Source organism: Suncus etruscus, assembly GCF_024139225.1.
Source record: "Suncus etruscus isolate mSunEtr1 chromosome X unlocalized genomic scaffold, mSunEtr1.pri.cur SUPER_X_unloc_5, whole genome shotgun sequence".
In the NCBI taxonomy this organism is placed as follows: Eukaryota; Metazoa; Chordata; class Mammalia; order Eulipotyphla; family Soricidae; genus Suncus; species Suncus etruscus.
In genome coordinates, this window is record NW_026060325.1 from 508,890 (window position 1) to 526,569 (window position 17,680).

General features: G+C 52.9%; 1 protein-coding gene across 1 annotated transcript in view; it reads right to left on the reverse strand.

Moving 5' to 3' along the window:
* Nucleotides 1–1,296: 1,296 nt before the first annotated feature.
* CRLF2 (cytokine receptor like factor 2) overlaps nucleotides 1,297–17,680 on the reverse strand; it is a 16,935-nt gene continuing 551 nt past the window's right edge. The window contains exons 2-8 of the mRNA XM_049767832.1: nucleotides 14,417–14,519; nucleotides 8,771–8,940; nucleotides 5,868–6,001; nucleotides 5,352–5,524; nucleotides 3,520–3,594; nucleotides 3,180–3,264; nucleotides 1,297–1,515 (exon numbers count right to left, since the gene is read on the reverse strand). Coding sequence (XP_049623789.1) covers nucleotides 1,297–1,515; nucleotides 3,180–3,264; nucleotides 3,520–3,594; nucleotides 5,352–5,524; nucleotides 5,868–6,001; nucleotides 8,771–8,940; nucleotides 14,417–14,519 — 959 coding nt within the window. The remainder of the gene's footprint in view (nucleotides 1,516–3,179; nucleotides 3,265–3,519; nucleotides 3,595–5,351; nucleotides 5,525–5,867; nucleotides 6,002–8,770; nucleotides 8,941–14,416; nucleotides 14,520–17,680) is intronic.

Consider the following 17,680-nt stretch of genomic DNA (forward strand, 5'->3'; position numbering starts at 1 on the left):
CCCCCCAGCACTGCCGGGTGTGACAGCCCAAAACAACAACAACAACAACAACAACAAAAACAAGAACAAAATAACAGAAAAATGGGCCAAAAAAATAAAATAAAATAAAATTTTATTTTTCTGACCAAAAAAAATATTATTTTTCTGACTTGGACAGAACAGACGGACGGACGAACAGATTTTTGGGTAGTGGGCTGGGCTTCCTGTCACCCCCATCCGAGAGTCTCAGCACACAGAAAATGGGGGGCCGGGGGGGGGGGTCCCCAACTTCGAAATCCGTTTCCTCCTCGATCCCGGAAAGAGATAAACCGTTTTTGTTTTTTTTTTCTCCGCTTTTGAAAGATTTCTTTAAAACTCGAAAGAACGCCAAGATAGGATCGGAAACGTCAGCACTTGAGAGAACGGGGTTGGGGCCCCCCGAAAAAATTGGGGGGCCTCAGAGAGAACCCCCAATCTGCCCCGCGAACCCCTAAATTCTGACTAGCAGAGTTTTGGGGTGCAGATTGTTTGCAGGACTTTTTTTTTTTTAAACAAATTCTATCATTTTATTCTTTGTTTTTTTTGTTTCTTTCTTTCCGAGGTCCCCCATCTTTCCCATTTTCCTTCTGGGGTCCCCCAATTTTTCCTTTTCTCCTTCTGGGTCCCCCTCTTTTATTTCAGGGGTGTTTCCAAAAATCTCCAAGGTCTGGGGGGTTCAAACTTGGGGTCTTCTGGGGTGTACAGTCAGACAAAGTTCTGCTGACATTTCGGGGATGTGAGGACAGGCAGAGGGCCATGTCTATACACCGTCTGCAGCCGGCCTGGGCCCCCCCAAAAAAGACAGAAACGTTTTGGGGGTCATTATAGGCCCTGGATTGAGCTCAAAAGAACCAAGAAAACTCAAGAGGCTGGAAGGAAACTTCTTTATTGGATGTTTTTAATTGTTAATTAGTCAAATTTTAAATTTTGCTTTTGGGGTAAAATCCTGGCTCTGGGCTCAGAAATGACTCCTGGAAAAAGACCCGCAATCAATAACCGATTATCAATAACCAATAATCAATAATCTATAATCAATAATCTATAATCAATACTGGCATGAGATCGATCATCAATATTGACACATTGATGTAGAAGTGCTGCAGGGATTAGAAACATGCGACGACAACCTACGACGCGGGCTCAGAGCACTGTCAGGGGGAGTCCACGGAGCACTGTGAGGCGAGTCCCAGATCTGGACAAGAGGTTTGGGCCGGGCAAACCCGAACGTGGGGTGTGCAGTCGTGTATGTTTTGGGGGACACGCATGTTCAGACCCGGTTCACAAGGTCACGTATGAATCGTCCTTGGCCCAGAAGGTGAAACCTTGAAGTTGTAGCCGTTGGTCGCCTCCTCCTCCTCCGGGAAGTCCGCCCGGCTTGGCCTCCTGGACTGTCGTGGCCTCGTCCCTGCTCCACGGCACCACCACGGGCTCCTCTGGCACCCCGTGTCCGTCACGGCTGACCACGCAGGACACGTTTTGAGTGTCCTGGATCCATTCCTGCCAAAGATGGGGGTCACGGGGGAGACAGATTGGGACACAGAGACACAGAGACACACAGGGAGACATTGAGGAGAGACAGCTGGGAAAGGCGTTTGCTTTGCACGCTGCTGGCCCGGGTTCGATCCCCGACATCCCACGGGGACCCCCCCCAAAACTGCCAGGAGGGGTTTCTGAGCACAGAACCCCGGAAAAGCCAGTTTGGGGGGGGCCCAATTCTATAAAAAAAATGAAATTTGAAAATTGGATCAGAGACCCCAGAAATCACTCCTGGCAGACTTGGGGTGTCTGGGGGGGGACCCTACGGGGTGTCTTTCTCCATCTCCCCGGACATCCACATCTGGAAACATCTGGCGTGTCTCCGAAGAATCAATAAAATGACAAATAAAATCGAAAACACTCTCTCTGGTGCAAAAACAAAAACAATTTTTATTTTATTATTTTTTTATTTTATTTATTTATTTATTTCCTGAACTTTGTCTTATTATTTTTTTTCTCATCTGACTTTTTCTCGCTGCTGTTTCTTTAATTCTAGGGGGGGCCCCCTCCCCCAGAACCTCGTTTTTTTTGTTTTTCATTCTTTTCGTTTGATGTGAAGATAGATAAATTCTTCTCTTTCTTGGGTAAAAACAAACGTTTCTGGAGTGTTTCAACCGACCAGTAAAACTGTCTTGTTTCTCTCTTGCTTTTTGCCCCCCGAAAACGTCGCCCAGAGACACGAGAGGAGACACAGACCCAGAGGAGAAGCCCCGTATAGACAGAGGGGGGCAGGGATGGGAGGCATGTGGACCCCCAAACCAGGGGTGGCTGGACACCCCCAGGAGCTGGGAGAGGCAGGATGGACCCTCCCTGGACCCCCAAAACTGGGAGAGGCAGGAAGGACCCTCCCTGGACCCCCAATAACTGGGAGAGGCAGGAAGAACCCTTCCTGGACCCCCAAAACTGGGAGAGGCAGGAAGGACCCTCCCTGAACCCCCAAAACTGGGAGAGGCAGGAAGGACCCTCCCTGAACCCCCAAAACTGGAAGAGGCAGGAAGGACCCTTCCTGAACCCCCAAAACTGGGAGAGGCAGAAAAGACTTGAGGCCTTGAATTTTTCAAGGCCCACTTAGGAATCCCAGAGGTAACAAAAATAAATTTGCACAAATTTGAGTCTCAAACTTTTGGGGGGGAGGGTGAGATGGGGGGCCACAGACACCCCTCAACAACCTCCCAGCCCTCACCCCTTCCTTCTTCAGCCCCCAGCTTTTGTCAAAAAAAGGGGGGGACTCCCCCTTCCCCCCAAAAAAAAGCGGAAGTGAGTTTTGCTTTGTTTTTTTTCCCTTCCATTTTTCTGATTAAAAAAGAAATATTTTTTCCTCTCTGCCATGACAACAGGATTTCCTGCTGAGAACAAAAAGATTTTGGGGGGTGTGGGGGTGAGATATGGGGGTGCCCTGGACATGTCCCCCCCAAAAAAAAACAGGGGGACGCTTGATGCCAGAGATAAACTGCAGAGAAACTGAATGTTTTTGGGTCTGTGTGTGAGAGAGACAAAAGGAAAAGATATTTGTGACTCGAAGCAGATGGAGGTGGTGAAATTTTGGGGCGCAGGGTCTAGGAGAAATTGGGGCATCCTGGTTTTTTGGGGGGCTTGATTCAGGAGGGGAAGGGGCCCCCCTTTACCTGAAAGTCCCCCTGGTGTGACTCGAACAATCCCAGGAAGGTCACTTTGGGGTCCGGAATCGAGGGGATGAGAAAAGTTTTCATCCTAGAGGGGGTCAGAAGGGGTCAGTTTTTTGGGGGGACCCGGGCCTTGAACCCCCCAAATTTCAGAACACACACACATGCCCCGTTGCCGACTTTTCTTCCTCCCCCCCCCTCCTCCAGGTGTTGAGAAAACACCGCAGAGCAAGTGCTCTGACCACTAGGCCATCTCTTAGGCCCCCTTAAAAATTCTTGGGGTGAAGGCATGCTCTAACCACTCAGCAGTCTCTCAGGCCCCCCCCACAAGTTCTGCTTTTACCTGCGAAGTTTCCAAGCAGACAGAGCCACGAGGGACACTGTGAGTAACGCCACCAGGCCGAAGATGACCGTTGGACTGAGAAGGAAGTTTGTGGGGGGTTTCCCGGGGCAGAAATCTAGGCACAAGATGGCCTCTATGAACCCCAAAACTTGCAGACAAATAAAGGACCCTCCCTGGACCCTCAAACCTAGGAGAGGAAGGAAGGACCCTCCCTGGACCCCCGATAATTAGGAGAGACAGGAAGGACCCTCCCTGGACCCCCAGAACTGGGAGAGGCAGGAAGGACCCTCCCTGGACCCCCAAACTGGGAGAGGCAGGAAGGAACCTCCCTGGACCCCCCCTGGACCCCCAAAAGTGGGAGAGGCAGGAAGGACCCTCCCTGGACCCCGAAAACTGGGAGAAGCAGGAAGGACCCTCCCTGGACCCCCAAAACTGGGAGAAACAGGAAGGACCCTCCCTGGACCCTCAAACCTAGGAGAGGCAGGAAGGACCCTCCCTGGACCCCCAAAACTAGGAGAGGCAGAAAAGACCATCCCTGGACCCCCAATACTGGGAGAGACAGAAAGGACCCTCCCTGGACCCTCCAGACCTGTGAAAGGCAAGAAAGACCCTCTCTGGACCCCAAAACTAGGAGAGTCAGGAAGGACCCTCCCTGGACCCCCAATAACTGGGAGAGGCAGGAAGGACCCTCCCTGGACCCCCAAACTGGGAGAGGCAGGAAGGACCCTCCCTGGACCCCCAAACTGGGAGAGGCAGGAAGGACCGTCCCTGGACCCCCAAAACTGGGAGAGGCAGGAAGGACCCTCCCTGGACCCCCAAACTGGGAGAGGCAGGAAGGACCCTCCCTGGACCCCCAGAAGGTGGAAGAGAAAGGAAGGACCCTCCGTGGACCCCCCAAAACTGGGAGGGGCAGGAAGGACCCTCCCTGGGCCCCCAAACTGGGAGAGGCAGGAAGGACCCTTCCTGGACCCCTGAAACTGGGAGAGGCAGGAAGGACCCTCCCTGGAACCGCAGAAGGTGGAAGAGACAGGAAGGACCCTCCGTGGACCCCCAAAACTGGGAGAGGCAGGAAGGACCCTCCCTGGACCCCAAAACTGGCAGAGGCAGGATGAACCCTCTCTGGACCCCCAAACTGGGAGAGGCAGGAAGGACCCTCCCTGGACCCCAAAACTGGGAGAGGCAGGAAGGACCCTCCCTGGACCCCAAAACTGGGAGAGGCAGGAAGGACCCTCCCTGGACCCCAAAACTGGGAGAGGCAGGAAAGACCCTCCCTGGACCCCAAAACTGGGAGAGGCAGGAAGGACCCTCCCTGGACCCCAAAACTGGGAGAGGCAGGAAAGACCCTCCCTGGACCCCAAAACTGGGAGAGGCAGGAAGGACCCTCCCTGGACCCCCAGAGCTGGGAGAGGCAGGAAGGACCCTCCCTGGACCCCCAAAACTAGGAGAGGCAGAAAAGACCATCCCTGGACCCCCAATACTGGGAGAGACAGAAAGGACCCTCCCTGGACCCTCCAGACCTGTGAAAGGCAAGAAAGACCCTCTCTGGACCCCAAAACTAGGAGAGTCAGGAAGGACCCTCCCTGGACCCCCAATAACTGGGAGAGGCAGGAAGGACCCTCCCTGGACCCCCAAACTGGGAGAGGCAGGAAGGACCCTCCCTGGACCCCCAAAAGTGGGAGAAGCAGGAAGGACCCTCCCTGGACCCCCAAACTGGGAGAGGCAGGAAGGACCCTCCCTGGACCCCCAAAAGTGGGAGAAGCAGGAAGGACCCTCCCTGGACCCCCAAACTGGGAGAGGCAGGAAGGACCCTTTCTGAACCCTCGTGTCCCGACCTATCTCCACCTGTCTGAACCCCGTTTTCTTGGTGGGCTACGCGTGACCAGTCGCTGGGCTGGGCGTTGTCGCCGTAAGCACTGGGGTTCAGGGTGACCCGAACCCTAAAATCGTGACACTTGGTTCTGTCGACGCCCCAAATCGTGACGTTACACGTTTCTTCTTCCTGCGTCTGCATGGGGGTGAAGAGAAAAAATTTGGGGGTGTCAAAAAACTCCCAATCTCACCCCCACAGTGCTCAGGACAAACCCTGAAAAATTCAGAGCCCCCCCAAACCCCAAAACAGCTGTTTTCCCCTCATAATTCCAACTTGTTGCTCAAAGAGCACTGTTGGGTGGGCCGTGTCTAATCAGGTGAAGGTGTATTCAATTTGTTGTTTTTTCCCCCCCCTGGAGGTTGGGGTTCGAGGTGGGATGTCCCCCCCTTATACGGGGTACGGCTTTGGACCCTCGAAGGGTCTCAGGGGCGCCCCTGTGCGTCTGTGTCTCTTCTGCGTCGCTAACCACTGGGCTTACCTGCCATTCCGCGTCGAAGATGGTTTTGTGTTGGATTTCGTAGGCGATTCCCCCCATGGGAAGATTCTCACACGTCACCGTGACCGTGTCCTCGCCCCAGAGGAAGGCCAGGGGGCCCACGGGCGCGGGCTTGACTGGGTGGAAGAGACGGGGTGGGGTGGGGAGAAAAACAGGGAGATATCTCTGTCTGTCTGTTTGTCTCTGTCTGTCCTCTGTCTCTGTCTCTGTACCTGTCTCTTCTTTGTCTCTGTCTTTTTCTCTCTTTTCTGTCTCTCTGTCTCTGTTTGTATCTCTCTTCTCTGTGTCTCTCTCCATCTTTCTTTTGTCTCTGTCTCTCTCTCCACTCTGTCTCTGTCTCTCCTTTCTTTGTCTCTCTCCTTGGTCTCTGTGTCTCTGTCTTTGTCTTTCTTCTATTTCTTGTTCTCTGTTTGTCTCTCCTGTCTCTGTCTTTCCCCTCTAACTCTGTCTCTTCTTTGTCTCTGTCTCTCCTCTGTCTCTTCTGTCTCTTCTTTGTGTCTCTCCTCTGTCTTTCTCTCTTCTTCCTTCTTTGTCTCTGTCTCTCTCCACTCTGTCTCTGTCTTGCCTTTCTCTGTCTCTCTCCTTTGTCTCTGTGTCTCTGTCTTTGTCTCTCAGCCTATCTCTTGGTTTCTCTCTCCACTCTGTCTCTCGCTCATTTCTCCATCTTTCTCCTTCGGCTCTGTGTCTCTGTCTTTGTCTCTCAGTCTTCTATCTCTTGGTCTCTGTGTGTTTCTTCTTTGTCTCTGTCTCTCTCCACTATTTCTCTCTCCTCTCTGTCACTTTGTCCTCTGTCTCTGTCTTGAGTCTATGTCTCTCTGTGTCTCTGTCCTCTGTCTCTGTCTTCCTCTCTCCTCTGTCTCTGTCGCTGCCTGTATCTCCTCTTCTCTGTCTCTCTTCTCTGTCTCTGTGTCTCTGTCTTTGTCTCTCAGTCTCCTATCTCTTGGTCTCTGTCTCTCCTGTCTCTGTCTTTCCCCTCTGTCTCTGTGTGTCTGTTCTTTCTCTCTGTCTCTCTTCTCTGTCTCTGTGTCTCTGTCTTTGTCTCTCAGTCTCCTATCTCTTGGTCTCTGTCTCTCCTGTCTCTGTCTTTCCCCCCTGTCTCTGTGTGTCTGTTCTTTCTCTCTGTCTCTCTTCTCTGTCTCTGTGTCTCTGTCTTTGTCTCTCAGTCTCCTATCTCTTGGTCTCTGTCTCTCCTGTCTCTGTCTTTCCCCTCTGTCTCTGTGTGTCTGTTCTTTCTCTCTGTCTCTCTTCTCTGTCTCTGTGTCTCTGTCTTTGTCTCTCAGTCTCCTATCTCTTGGTCTCTGTCTCTCCTGTCTCTGTCTTTCCCCCCTGTCTCTGTGTGTCTGTTCTTTCTCTCTGTCTCTCTTCTCTGTCTCTGTGTCTCTGTCTTTGTCTCTCAGTCTCCTATCTCTTGGTCTCTGTCTCTCCTGTCTCTGTCTTTCCCCTCTGTCTCTGTGTGTCTGTTCTTTCTCTCTGTCTCTCTTCTCTGTCTCTGTGTCTCTGTCTTTGTCTCTCAGTCTCCTATCTCTTGGTCTCTGTCTCTCCTGTCTCTGTCTTTCCCCTCTGTCTCTGTGTGTCTGTTCTTTCTCTCTGTCTCTCTTCTCTGTCTCTGTGTCTCTGTCTTTGTCTCTCAGTCTCCTATCTCTTGGTCTCTGTCTCTCCTGTCTCTGTCTTTCCCCTCTGTCTCTGTGTGTCTGTTCTTTCTCTCTGTCTCTCTTCTCTGTCTCTGTGTCTCTGTCTTTGTCTCTCAGTCTCCTATCTCTTGGTCTCTGTCTCTCCTGTCTCTGTCTTTCCCCTCTGTCTCTGTGTGTCTGTTCTTTCTCTCTGTCTCTCTTCTCTGTCTCTGTGTCTCTGTCTTTGTCTCTCAGTCTCCTATCTCTTGGTCTCTGTCTCTCCTGTCTCTGTCTTTCCCCCCTGTCTCTGTGTGTCTGTTCTTTCTCTCTGTCTCTCTTCTCTGTCTCTGTGTCTCTGTCTTTGTCTCTCAGTCTCCTATCTCTTGGTCTCTGTCTCTCCTGTCTCTGTCTTTCCCCTCTGTCTCTGTGTGTCTGTTCTTTCTCTCTGTCTCTCTCCTCTGTCTCTTCTCTGTGTGTCTCTCCTCTGTCTCTGTCTCTCTCCTTTCTCTGTGTCCCATCTCTCTCCTGTGTCTGTCTCTTTCTCTCTTCTCTGTGTCTCTCTTTTTCTTCTTTTGTCTCTGTCTCTCCACTCTGTCTCTCCCTCCTTTCTCTGTCTCTCTCTTGTGTCTCTTTGTCTTTCTGTTCTGTCTCTATATCTCTGTCCTCTGTCTCTCCTGTCTCTGTCTTCCCTCTTCTCTCTTCTATCTCTCTCTTCTCTATCTCATTGTCCTCTAACTCTGTCTTCTCTCTATCTCTGTCCTCTGTCTCTCTGTATTTTCTCTCTCCCTGTCTCTGTCTCTCTGTCTCTCTTCTGTCTCTCTGTCTCTGTCCTCTATCTTTTTCTCCTGTCTCTGTCTTTCCCCCTGTCTCTGTGTTTGTCTCTATTTCTTCTGTCTCTCTTCTCTCTCTCTTCTCTGTCTCTTTGTCCTCTGTCTCTGTCTTGTGTCTCTATCTCTCTTCTCTGTGTCTCTGTCCTCTCTGTATTTTCTCTCTCCCTGTCTCTGTCCTCTATCTCTTTCTCCTCTCAGTCTTTCCCCTGTCTCTGTGTCTGTCTCTATTTCTTCTGTCTCTCTTCTCTGTCTCTTTGTCTTCTGTCTCTGTCTTGTGTCTCTATCTCTCTCCTCTGTGTCTTTGTCCTCTCTGTATTTTCTCTCTCCCTGTCTCTCTGTCTCTCTCCTGTCTCTCTGTCTCTGTCCTCTGTCTTTTCTGTCTCTCTCTGTCTCTCTCTCCCTTTTCTCTCCACCACCCCCTCATCTCTGTCTCTGAGCCACTCACAGAAATCGCCGGCGTAGAAACTGCGCGTGACCTCGAACTCGGCCCCGTCGGAGACCCGGAGGAACAGCTTAGGGTCGTCGTCCAGCGGCTGGTCGATGCGGCAGCCGGCGGTCAGCCCTCCTCGGAGCACGTAGAGGGGACACTGCGAGTAGTTGTCCCCGGGGCTCAATCTGGGGGAGACACGCGGCAGCTGGGAGGAAAAGAAAGGACCCTCCTGGACCCCCAAAACTGGGAGAGGCAGGAAGGACCCTCCCTGGACCCCCAAAACTGGGACAGGCAGGAAGGACCCTCCGTGAACCCCAAAATTGGAAGAACAAGAAACGACCCTCCTGGACCCCCATAACTGGGAGAGGCAGGAAGGACCCTCCCTGGACCCCCAAAACTGGGAAAGGCAGGAAGGACCCTCCCTGGACCCCCGAAACTGAGAGAGGCAGGAAGGACCCTCCCTGGACCCCCAAAACTGGGAGAGGTGGGAAGGACCCTCCTGGACCCCAAAACTGGGAGAGGCAGGAAGGACCCTCCCTGGACCCCCAAAACTGGGAGAGGCAGGAAGGACCCTCCCTGGACCCCAAAACTGGGAGAGGCAGGAAGGACCCTCCCTGGACCCCCAAAACTGGGAGAGGCAGGAAGGACCCTCCCTGGACCCCCAAAACTGGGAGAGGCAGGAAGGACCCTCCCTGGACCCCCCAAACTGGGAGAGGCAGGAAGGACCCTCCCTGGACCCCCAAAACTGGGAGAGTTGGGAAGGACCCTCCTGGACCCCAAAACTGGGAGAGGCAGGAAGGACCCTCCCTGGACCCCCGAAACTGAGAGAGGCAGGAAGGACCCTCCCTGGACCCCCAAAACTGGGAGAGGTGGGAAGGACCCTCCTGGACCCCAAAACTGGGAGAGGCAGGAAGGACCCTCCTGGACCCCCGAAACTGAGAGAGGCAGGAAGGACCCTCCCTGGACCCCCAAAACTGGGAGAGGTGGGAAGGACCCTCCTGGACCCCAAAACTGGGAGAGGCAGGAAGGACCCTCCCTGGACCCCCGAAACTGAGAGAGGCAGGAAGGACCCTCCCTGGACCCCCAAAACTGGGAGAGGTGGGAAGGACCCTCCTGGACCCCAAAACTGGGAGAGGCAGGAAGGACCCTCCTGGACCCCCGAAACTGAGAGAGGCAGGAAGGACCCTCCCTGGACCACCAAAACTGGGAGAGGTGGGAAGGACCCTCCTGGACCCCAAAACTGGGAGAGGCAGGAAGGACCCTCCCTGGACCCCCGAAACTGAGAGAGGCAGGAAGGACCCTCCCTGGACCCCCAAAACTGGGAGAGGTGGGAAGGACCCTCCCTGGACCCCAAAACTGGGAGAGGCAGGAAGGACCCTCCCTGGACCCCCAAAACTGGGAGAGGCAGGAAGGACCCTCCCTGGACCCCAAAACTGGGAGAGGCAGGAAGGACCCTCCCTGGACCCCCGAAACTGAGAGAGGCAGGAAGGACCCTCCCTGGACCCCCAAAACTGGGAGAGGTGGGAAGGACCCTCCTGGACCCCAAAACTGGGAGAGGCAGGAAGGACCCTCCCTGGACCCCCAAAACTGGGAGAGGCAGGAAGGACCCTCCCTGGACCCCAAAACTGGGAGAGGCAGGAAGGACCCTCCCTGGACCCCCAAAACTGGGAGAGGCAGGAAGGACCCTCCCTGGACCCCCAAAACTGGGAGAGGCAGGAAGGACCCTCCCTGGACCCCCCAAACTGGGAGAGGCAGGAAGGACCCTCCCTGGACCCCCAAACCTGGGAGAGGTGGGAAGGACCCTCCTGGACCCCAAAACTGGGAGAGGCAGGAAGGACCCTCCCTGGACCCCCGAAACTGAGAGAGGCAGGAAGGACCCTCCCTGGACCCCCAAAACTGGGAGAGGTGGGAAGGACCCTCCTGGACCCCAAAACTGGGAGAGGCAGGAAGGACCCTCCTGGACCCCCGAAACTGAGAGAGGCAGGAAGGACCCTCCCTGGACCCCCAAAACTGGGAGAGGTGGGAAGGACCCTCCTGGACCCCAAAACTGGGAGAGGCAGGAAGGACCCTCCCTGGACCCCCGAAACTGAGAGAGGCAGGAAGGACCCTCCCTGGACCCCCAAAACTGGGAGAGGTGGGAAGGACCCTCCTGGACCCCAAAACTGGGAGAGGCAGGAAGGACCCTCCTGGACCCCCGAAACTGAGAGAGGCAGGAAGGACCCTCCCTGGACCCCCAAAACTGGGAGAGGTGGGAAGGACCCTCCTGGACCCCAAAACTGGGAGAGGCAGGAAGGACCCTCCCTGGACCCCCCAAACTGAGAGAGGCAGGAAGGACCCTCCCTGGACCCCCAAAACTGGGAGAGGTGGGAAGGACCCTCCTGGACCCCAAAACTGGGAGAGGCAGGAAGGACCCTCCCTGGACCCCCAAAACTGGGAGAGGCAGGAAGGACCCTCCCTGGACCCCAAAACTGGGAGAGGCAGGAAGGACCCTCCCTGGACCCCCAAAACTGGGAGAGGCAGGAAGGACCCTCCCTGGACCCCCAAAACTGGGAGAGGCAGGAAGGACCCTCCCTGGACCCCCCAAACTGGGAGAGGCAGGAAGGACCCTCCCTGGACCCCCAAAACTGGGAGAGGTGGGAAGGACCCTCCTGGACCCCAAAACTGGGAGAGGCAGGAAGGACCCTCCCTGGACCCCCGAAACTGAGAGAGGCAGGAAGGACCCTCCCTGGACCCCCAAAACTGGGAGAGGTGGGACGGACCCTCCTGGACCCCAAAACTGGGAGAGGCAGGAAGGACCCTCCTGGACCCCCGAAACTGAGAGAGGCAGGAAGGACCCTCCCTGGACCCCCAAAACTGGGAGAGGTGGGAAGGACCCTCCTGGACCCCAAAACTGGGAGAGGCAGGAAGGACCCTCCCTGGACCCCCGAAACTGAGAGAGGCAGGAAGGACCCTCCCTGGACCCCCAAAACTGGGAGAGGTGGGAAGGACCCTCCTGGACCCCAAAACTGGGAGAGGCAGGAAGGACCCTCCTGGACCCCCGAAACTGAGAGAGGCAGGAAGGACCCTCCCTGGACCCCCAAAACTGGGAGAGGTGGGAAGGACCCTCCGGGACCCCAAAACTGGGAGAGGCAGGAAGGACCCTCCCTGGACCCCCGAAACTGAGAGAGGCAGGAAGGACCCTCCCTGGACCCCCAAAACTGGGAGAGGTGGGAAGGACCCTCCTGGACCCCAAAACTGGGAGAGGCAGGAAGGACCCTCCCTGGACCCCAAGACTGGGAGAGGCAGCAAGGACCCTCCCTGGACCCCCAGAACTGGGAGAGGCAGGAAGGACCCTCCTGGACCCCCAAAACTAGAACAGGCAGGAAGGACCCTCCGTGAACCCCAAAATTGGAAGAACAAGAAACGACCCTCCTGGACCCCCATAACTGGGAGAGGCAGGAAGGACCCTCCCTGGACCCCCAAAACTGGGAAAGGCAGGAAGGACCCTCCCTGGACCCCCGAAACTGAGAGAGGCAGGAAGGACCCTCCCTGGACCCCCAAAACTGGGAGAGGTGGGAAGGACCCTCCTGGACCCCAAAACTGGGAGAGGCAGGAAGGACCCTCCCTGGACCCCCAAAACTGGGAGAGGCAGGAAGGACCCTCCCTGGACCCCAAAACTGGGAGAGGCAGGAGAAACCTTCCCTGGACCCCCAAAATTGGAAGAGGCAGGAAGGACCCTCCCTGAACCCCCAAAATTGGGAGAGGCAGGAAGGACCCTCCCTGGACCCCCATAACTGGGAGAGGCAGGAAGGACCCTCCCTGGACCCCCAAAACTGGGAGAGGTGGGAAGGACCCTCCTGGACCCCAAAACTGGGAGAGGCAGGAAGGACCCTCCCTGGACCCCCAAAACTGGGAGAGGCAGGAAGGACCCTCCCTGGACCCCAAAACTGGGAGAGGCAGGAAGGACCCTCCCTGGACCCCCAAAACTGGGAGAGGCAGGAAGGACCCTCCCTGGACCCCCAAAACTGGGAGAGGCAGGAAGGACCCTCCCTGGACCCCCCAAACTGGGAGAGGCAGGAAGGACCCTCCCTGGACCCCCAAAACTGGGAGAGGTGGGAAGGACCCTCCTGGACCCCAAAACTGGGAGAGGCAGGAAGGACCCTCCCTGGACCCCCAAAACTGGGAGAGGCAGGAAGGACCCTCCCTGGACCCCCAAGACTGGGAGAGGCAGCAAGGACCCTCCCTGGACCCCCAGAACTGGGAGAGGCAGGAAGGACCCTCCTGGACCCCCAAAACTAGAACAGGCAGGAAGGACCCTCCGTGAACCCCAAAATTGGAAGAACAAGAAAGGACCCTTTCTGGACCCCCAAAACTGGGAGAGGCAGGAAGGACCCTCCGTGAACCCCAAAATTGGAAGAACAAGAAAGGACCCTCCTGGACCCCCATAACTGGGAGAGGCAGGAAGGACCCTCCCTGGACCCCCGAAACTGAGAGAGGCAGGAAGGACCCTCCCTGGACCCCCAAAACTGGGAGAGGTGGGAAGGACCCTCCCTGGACCCCCAAAACTGGGAGAGGTGGGAAGGACCCTCCCTGGACCCCCAAAACTGGGAGAGGTGGGAAGGACCCTCCCTGGACCCCCAAAACTGGGAGAGGTGGGAAGGACCCTCCCTGGACCCCCAAAACTGGGAGAGGCAGGAAGGACCCTCCCTGGACCCCGAAACTGGGAGAGGCAGGAAAGACCCTCCCTGGACCCCCAAAACTGGGAGAAGCAGAAAGGACCCTCTCTGGACCCCCAAAACTGGCAGAGGCAGGAAGGACCCTCCCTGGACCCCCAAAACTGGGAGAGGCAGGAAGGACCCTCCTGGACCCCCAAAACTGGGAGAGAAAGGAAAGACCCTCCCTGGACCCCCAACACTGGGAGAGGCAGAAAGGACCCTCCCTGGACCCCAAAACTGGGAGAGGCAGGAAGGACCCTCCCTGGACCCCAAAACTGGGAGAGGCAGGAAGGACCCTCCCTGGGCCCCCAAAACTGGGAGAGGCAGGACGGACCCTCCTGTCCCCTAACCCCCCAGAAGAAACTGGGTATCAACACAAAGGAGGGACCGGTGACCCCTAAAAGACATCTGCGTATCCTAACTCTGCACCCCTGGGGGACAGGACACCCCTGGGGAAAATGGGGGGGTCCCTGCAGATGGGGTTCAGGGGAGGCTCTTCCTGCAAAATGGGGGCCCCCCCTCCGACCCCAGAATCCTTCCCAGAGACACAAATCCTTCTTGCAATCCGTGTTATATTTTGGGGGGCCAAACTCAGCCATGACCAGAGCCCAGAAATTACTCTTGGCAGTTCTTGGGGGGCCCTATCGGGTGCCGGGGATCGAACCCTTAGCCTCCCAGTCTTGTTTATCTGGCCTGATTTTTATTTATTTATTTATTTATTTATTTATGTATTTATATTCTAACAGTCGCCATCTTTGTTTTTAAGGGTCGCCATCTTGATTTGTTCAAAGAACTCACTGACTTTGGGGGTTCTACTCAGGAGACAAAATTCCAAATTTCTCCCCAAAAACTTCTCACCTTTTCACACTCAGGCGTGCAAAAAAGAGCATACACTCGAATTCGGGGCAAGACTTGGGGTTCGGAGACCCTCGGTTAAGTACTTAACACCCCCCCAATAAGTACTTACTTGTACAAGAAGGTGAGATTGGTGGGACCCAAGCTACTGGTATTCCAAGTTACGTTGAGAAATTCGTTATTAAAATTGACGATCTGCAGGTCCAGGGTGGAAACTGGGGGTGGGGTGCGATAATGGATTATGGATTATTGATCGATGGATGGATCAATGGATTGATGGTCAATAAAGGATGATGGATGATTAATGATAAATGGATGGATGATGGGTGGATGAATGGATAATGGATGAATGGATGGATGGATGGATGGATGGTTGGATGGATGGATGGATGGATGGATGGATGGATGGATAGAGAGATGGGTGGATGGATGGGTGGGTGGGTGGATGGATGGATAGATGAATAGATGGATGGACAGATGGATGGATGAATGAATAGATGAATGCACAGATGGATGTTTAGATGGATGGACAGATAGATGGATGGATGAATGAATAGATGAATGCACAGATGGATGGTTAGATGGATGGATAAATGGATAGATTAATGGATGGATGGATAGATGGATGGGTGGATGAATAAATAAATGGATGGACAGATCGATGGATGGATAGATGAATGGATAAATGTATGTATGTATGGATGGATGGGTAGATGGATGGGTGGATGTTTGGGTGGATGGATAGATGGATGGATGATGGATAGACAGATAGATGGATGGATAGATGGGTGGATGGATGGATAGATGGATGGATGAATGGATAGATGGATGAATGATGGATAGATGGGTGGATGGATGATGGATGGATAGATGGATAGATAGATGGATGGATGGATGTATAGTTGGATGGATAGATGGATGGATGCTGGATGAATAGACAGATAGATGGGTGGATGAATAGATGGATAGATAAATGGATGGATGGATAGATGGATAGTTGAATAGATGGATGGATAAATGGATTGATAGGTGGATGGATGGATAGATGGATGGATGGATGAATGGATAAGTGGGTAGATGGACGATGGATGGATGGATGGATAGATGGATGGGTGGATAGATGGATAGTTGGATAGATGGATGGATAAATAGATGGATGGATGGATGAATAAATGATGGATGGATGGATGGGTGGATGGATGATGGATGGATAAATGAATGGATGGATAGATGGGTGGATGGATGATGGGTGGATGGATAGATGGATGAATGAGTGATGGACGGATGGGTGGGTAGATGGATGGATGGATGGACGGATAGATGGATGGATGGATGATGGATGGATGGATGGATAGATGGATGGATGGATAGATGGATAGATGGATGATGGGTGGATGGATAGATGGATGAATGAGTGTGGATGGATGGGTGGGTAGATGAATGGATGGATGGATGGATAAATGGATGGATGGATAGATGGGTGGATGGATGATGGGTGGATGGATAGATGGATGAATGGATAGATGGGTGGATGGGTGGGTAGATGAATGGATGGATGGATGATGGATGGATAGATGGATGGATGGATTACTCCTAAGTCTGTGCTCAGCAATCACCCCTGACTGGCTCGGGGGACCCTATGGGATGCCGGGGATCGAACCCAGGCCAGCCATGTGCAAAGCAAATGTCCTTCCACTGTGTTATCACTCTGAACCAAATAGTTTTTGCTTTGTTTCGGGGCTACACCCGGTGGTGCTCAGGACTTGCTCCTGGCTCTGCGCTCAATGGTTACTCCCGGCTCTGCGCTCAGGAAATTACTCCTTGGCAGTGCTCAGGGGACCCTTTGCACAGGACTATTGGGAAGTGAGTTTGGTTTGGCCTTCAGAGGAACCACGATGGTCTGTCATGCAGGGAGCATGTTTGTGGGGGTATGTTCCTGTTTGTAGCTTCTCTGGAAACCCCTGACCTTCAAAAAAAGGAGAAGTCGGCTCCTTCCGCCCCATCCCAAGCTGCGAAAGGGCACGGACAGAAATGAAGGTTGGACATTCTGTAGAGAAAGCTTGTAGCATAGGAAGAAAATGAAAGAAGAAAGAAAGAAAGAAAGAAAAAAAAAGAGGAAGGAGAAAGAAAGAAAGAAAGAAAGAAAGAAAGAAAGAAAGAAAGAAAGAAAGAAAGAAAGAAAGAAAGAAAGAAAGAAAGAAAGAAAGAAAGAAAGAAGGAAGGAAGGAAGGAAGGAAGGAAGGAAGGAAGGAAGGGAAAGAAAGAAATAAAAAAGAAAGAAGGAAGGAAGAGAGAGAAAGAAGGAAGGGAGAGAAAGAAGGAAGGAAGAGAGAGAAAGAAAGAAAGAAGAAAGAAAGAAGAAAGAGAGAGAAAGAAAAAGAAAGAAAGAAACAGAAAAAGAGAGAAAGTGAAAGAGAAAGAAAGAGAAAGAAAGAAAAAAGGAAGAGAGAAAGAGAGAAGAAAGAGAGAAAGAGAGAAAAAGAGAGAGAAAGAAGAAAGAAAGAACAGAAGAATGAGAGAAAGAACAGAAGAATGAGAGAAAGAGAAAAAGAAGAAAGAAAGAAGGAACAAAGAAGGGAAGGAGGAAAGAAAGGGGGAAAGAATGAAAGAAAAAGGGAAAAAGAAAGAAGTGAAAACAGAAAAAGAGAGGAGAGAAAAAAGAAAATAAAGAGTACGAGAAAGAAGGAAAAAGAAAAAGAAGAAAAAGAGGAAGATAAAAGAAGAGAGAAGAAAAGAAAGGAAGAAACAAAGAAAAACAGAAAAAGGAAAGAAAGGGTGAGCGGAAAGAAGAAAGAAAATAAAGAGAAAGAAAAAGAAGGAAAGAAAAAAAGAAAGAAGAAAAAGAGAAAGAGAAAAGGAAAGAAAGAAAGATGAATGAAAGAAAGAAAGAGAGCGAAAGAAAAAAAAGAAAGAAAGAAAGAAAGAAAGAAAGAAAGAAAAGAAAGAAAGAAAGAAAGAAAAGAAAGAAAGAAAGAAAGAAAGAAAGAAAGAAAGAAAGAAAGAAAGAAAGAAAGAAAGAAAGAAAGAAAGAAAGAAAGAAAGAAAGAAAGAAAGAAAGAAAGAAAGAAAGAAAGAAAGAAAGAAGAGACAGACTCAGAAACACCCCAAGTTCAAGAATAAAACTCTCCCAGTGGAAAATTTTGTGGGGGGACAAACCCTGCATTTCGGGGTCCCCTGCTCGCTTGGCTGAGTATATATATCCCCAGAATGGGGGTGAGACCATCTCCCCACTTTTGAGCTACGTCCTAGATGTCCTGTCCACCCCTCCTTTGTCCTATGCAAATGGGGGGGTTTTTTTGGGGGGGGGACAGGATTAAATCAAAGTGGAGGAAGGAACCCCAAAAAGTAAGGCAGACAAGACGCCAGAAGCCAACAA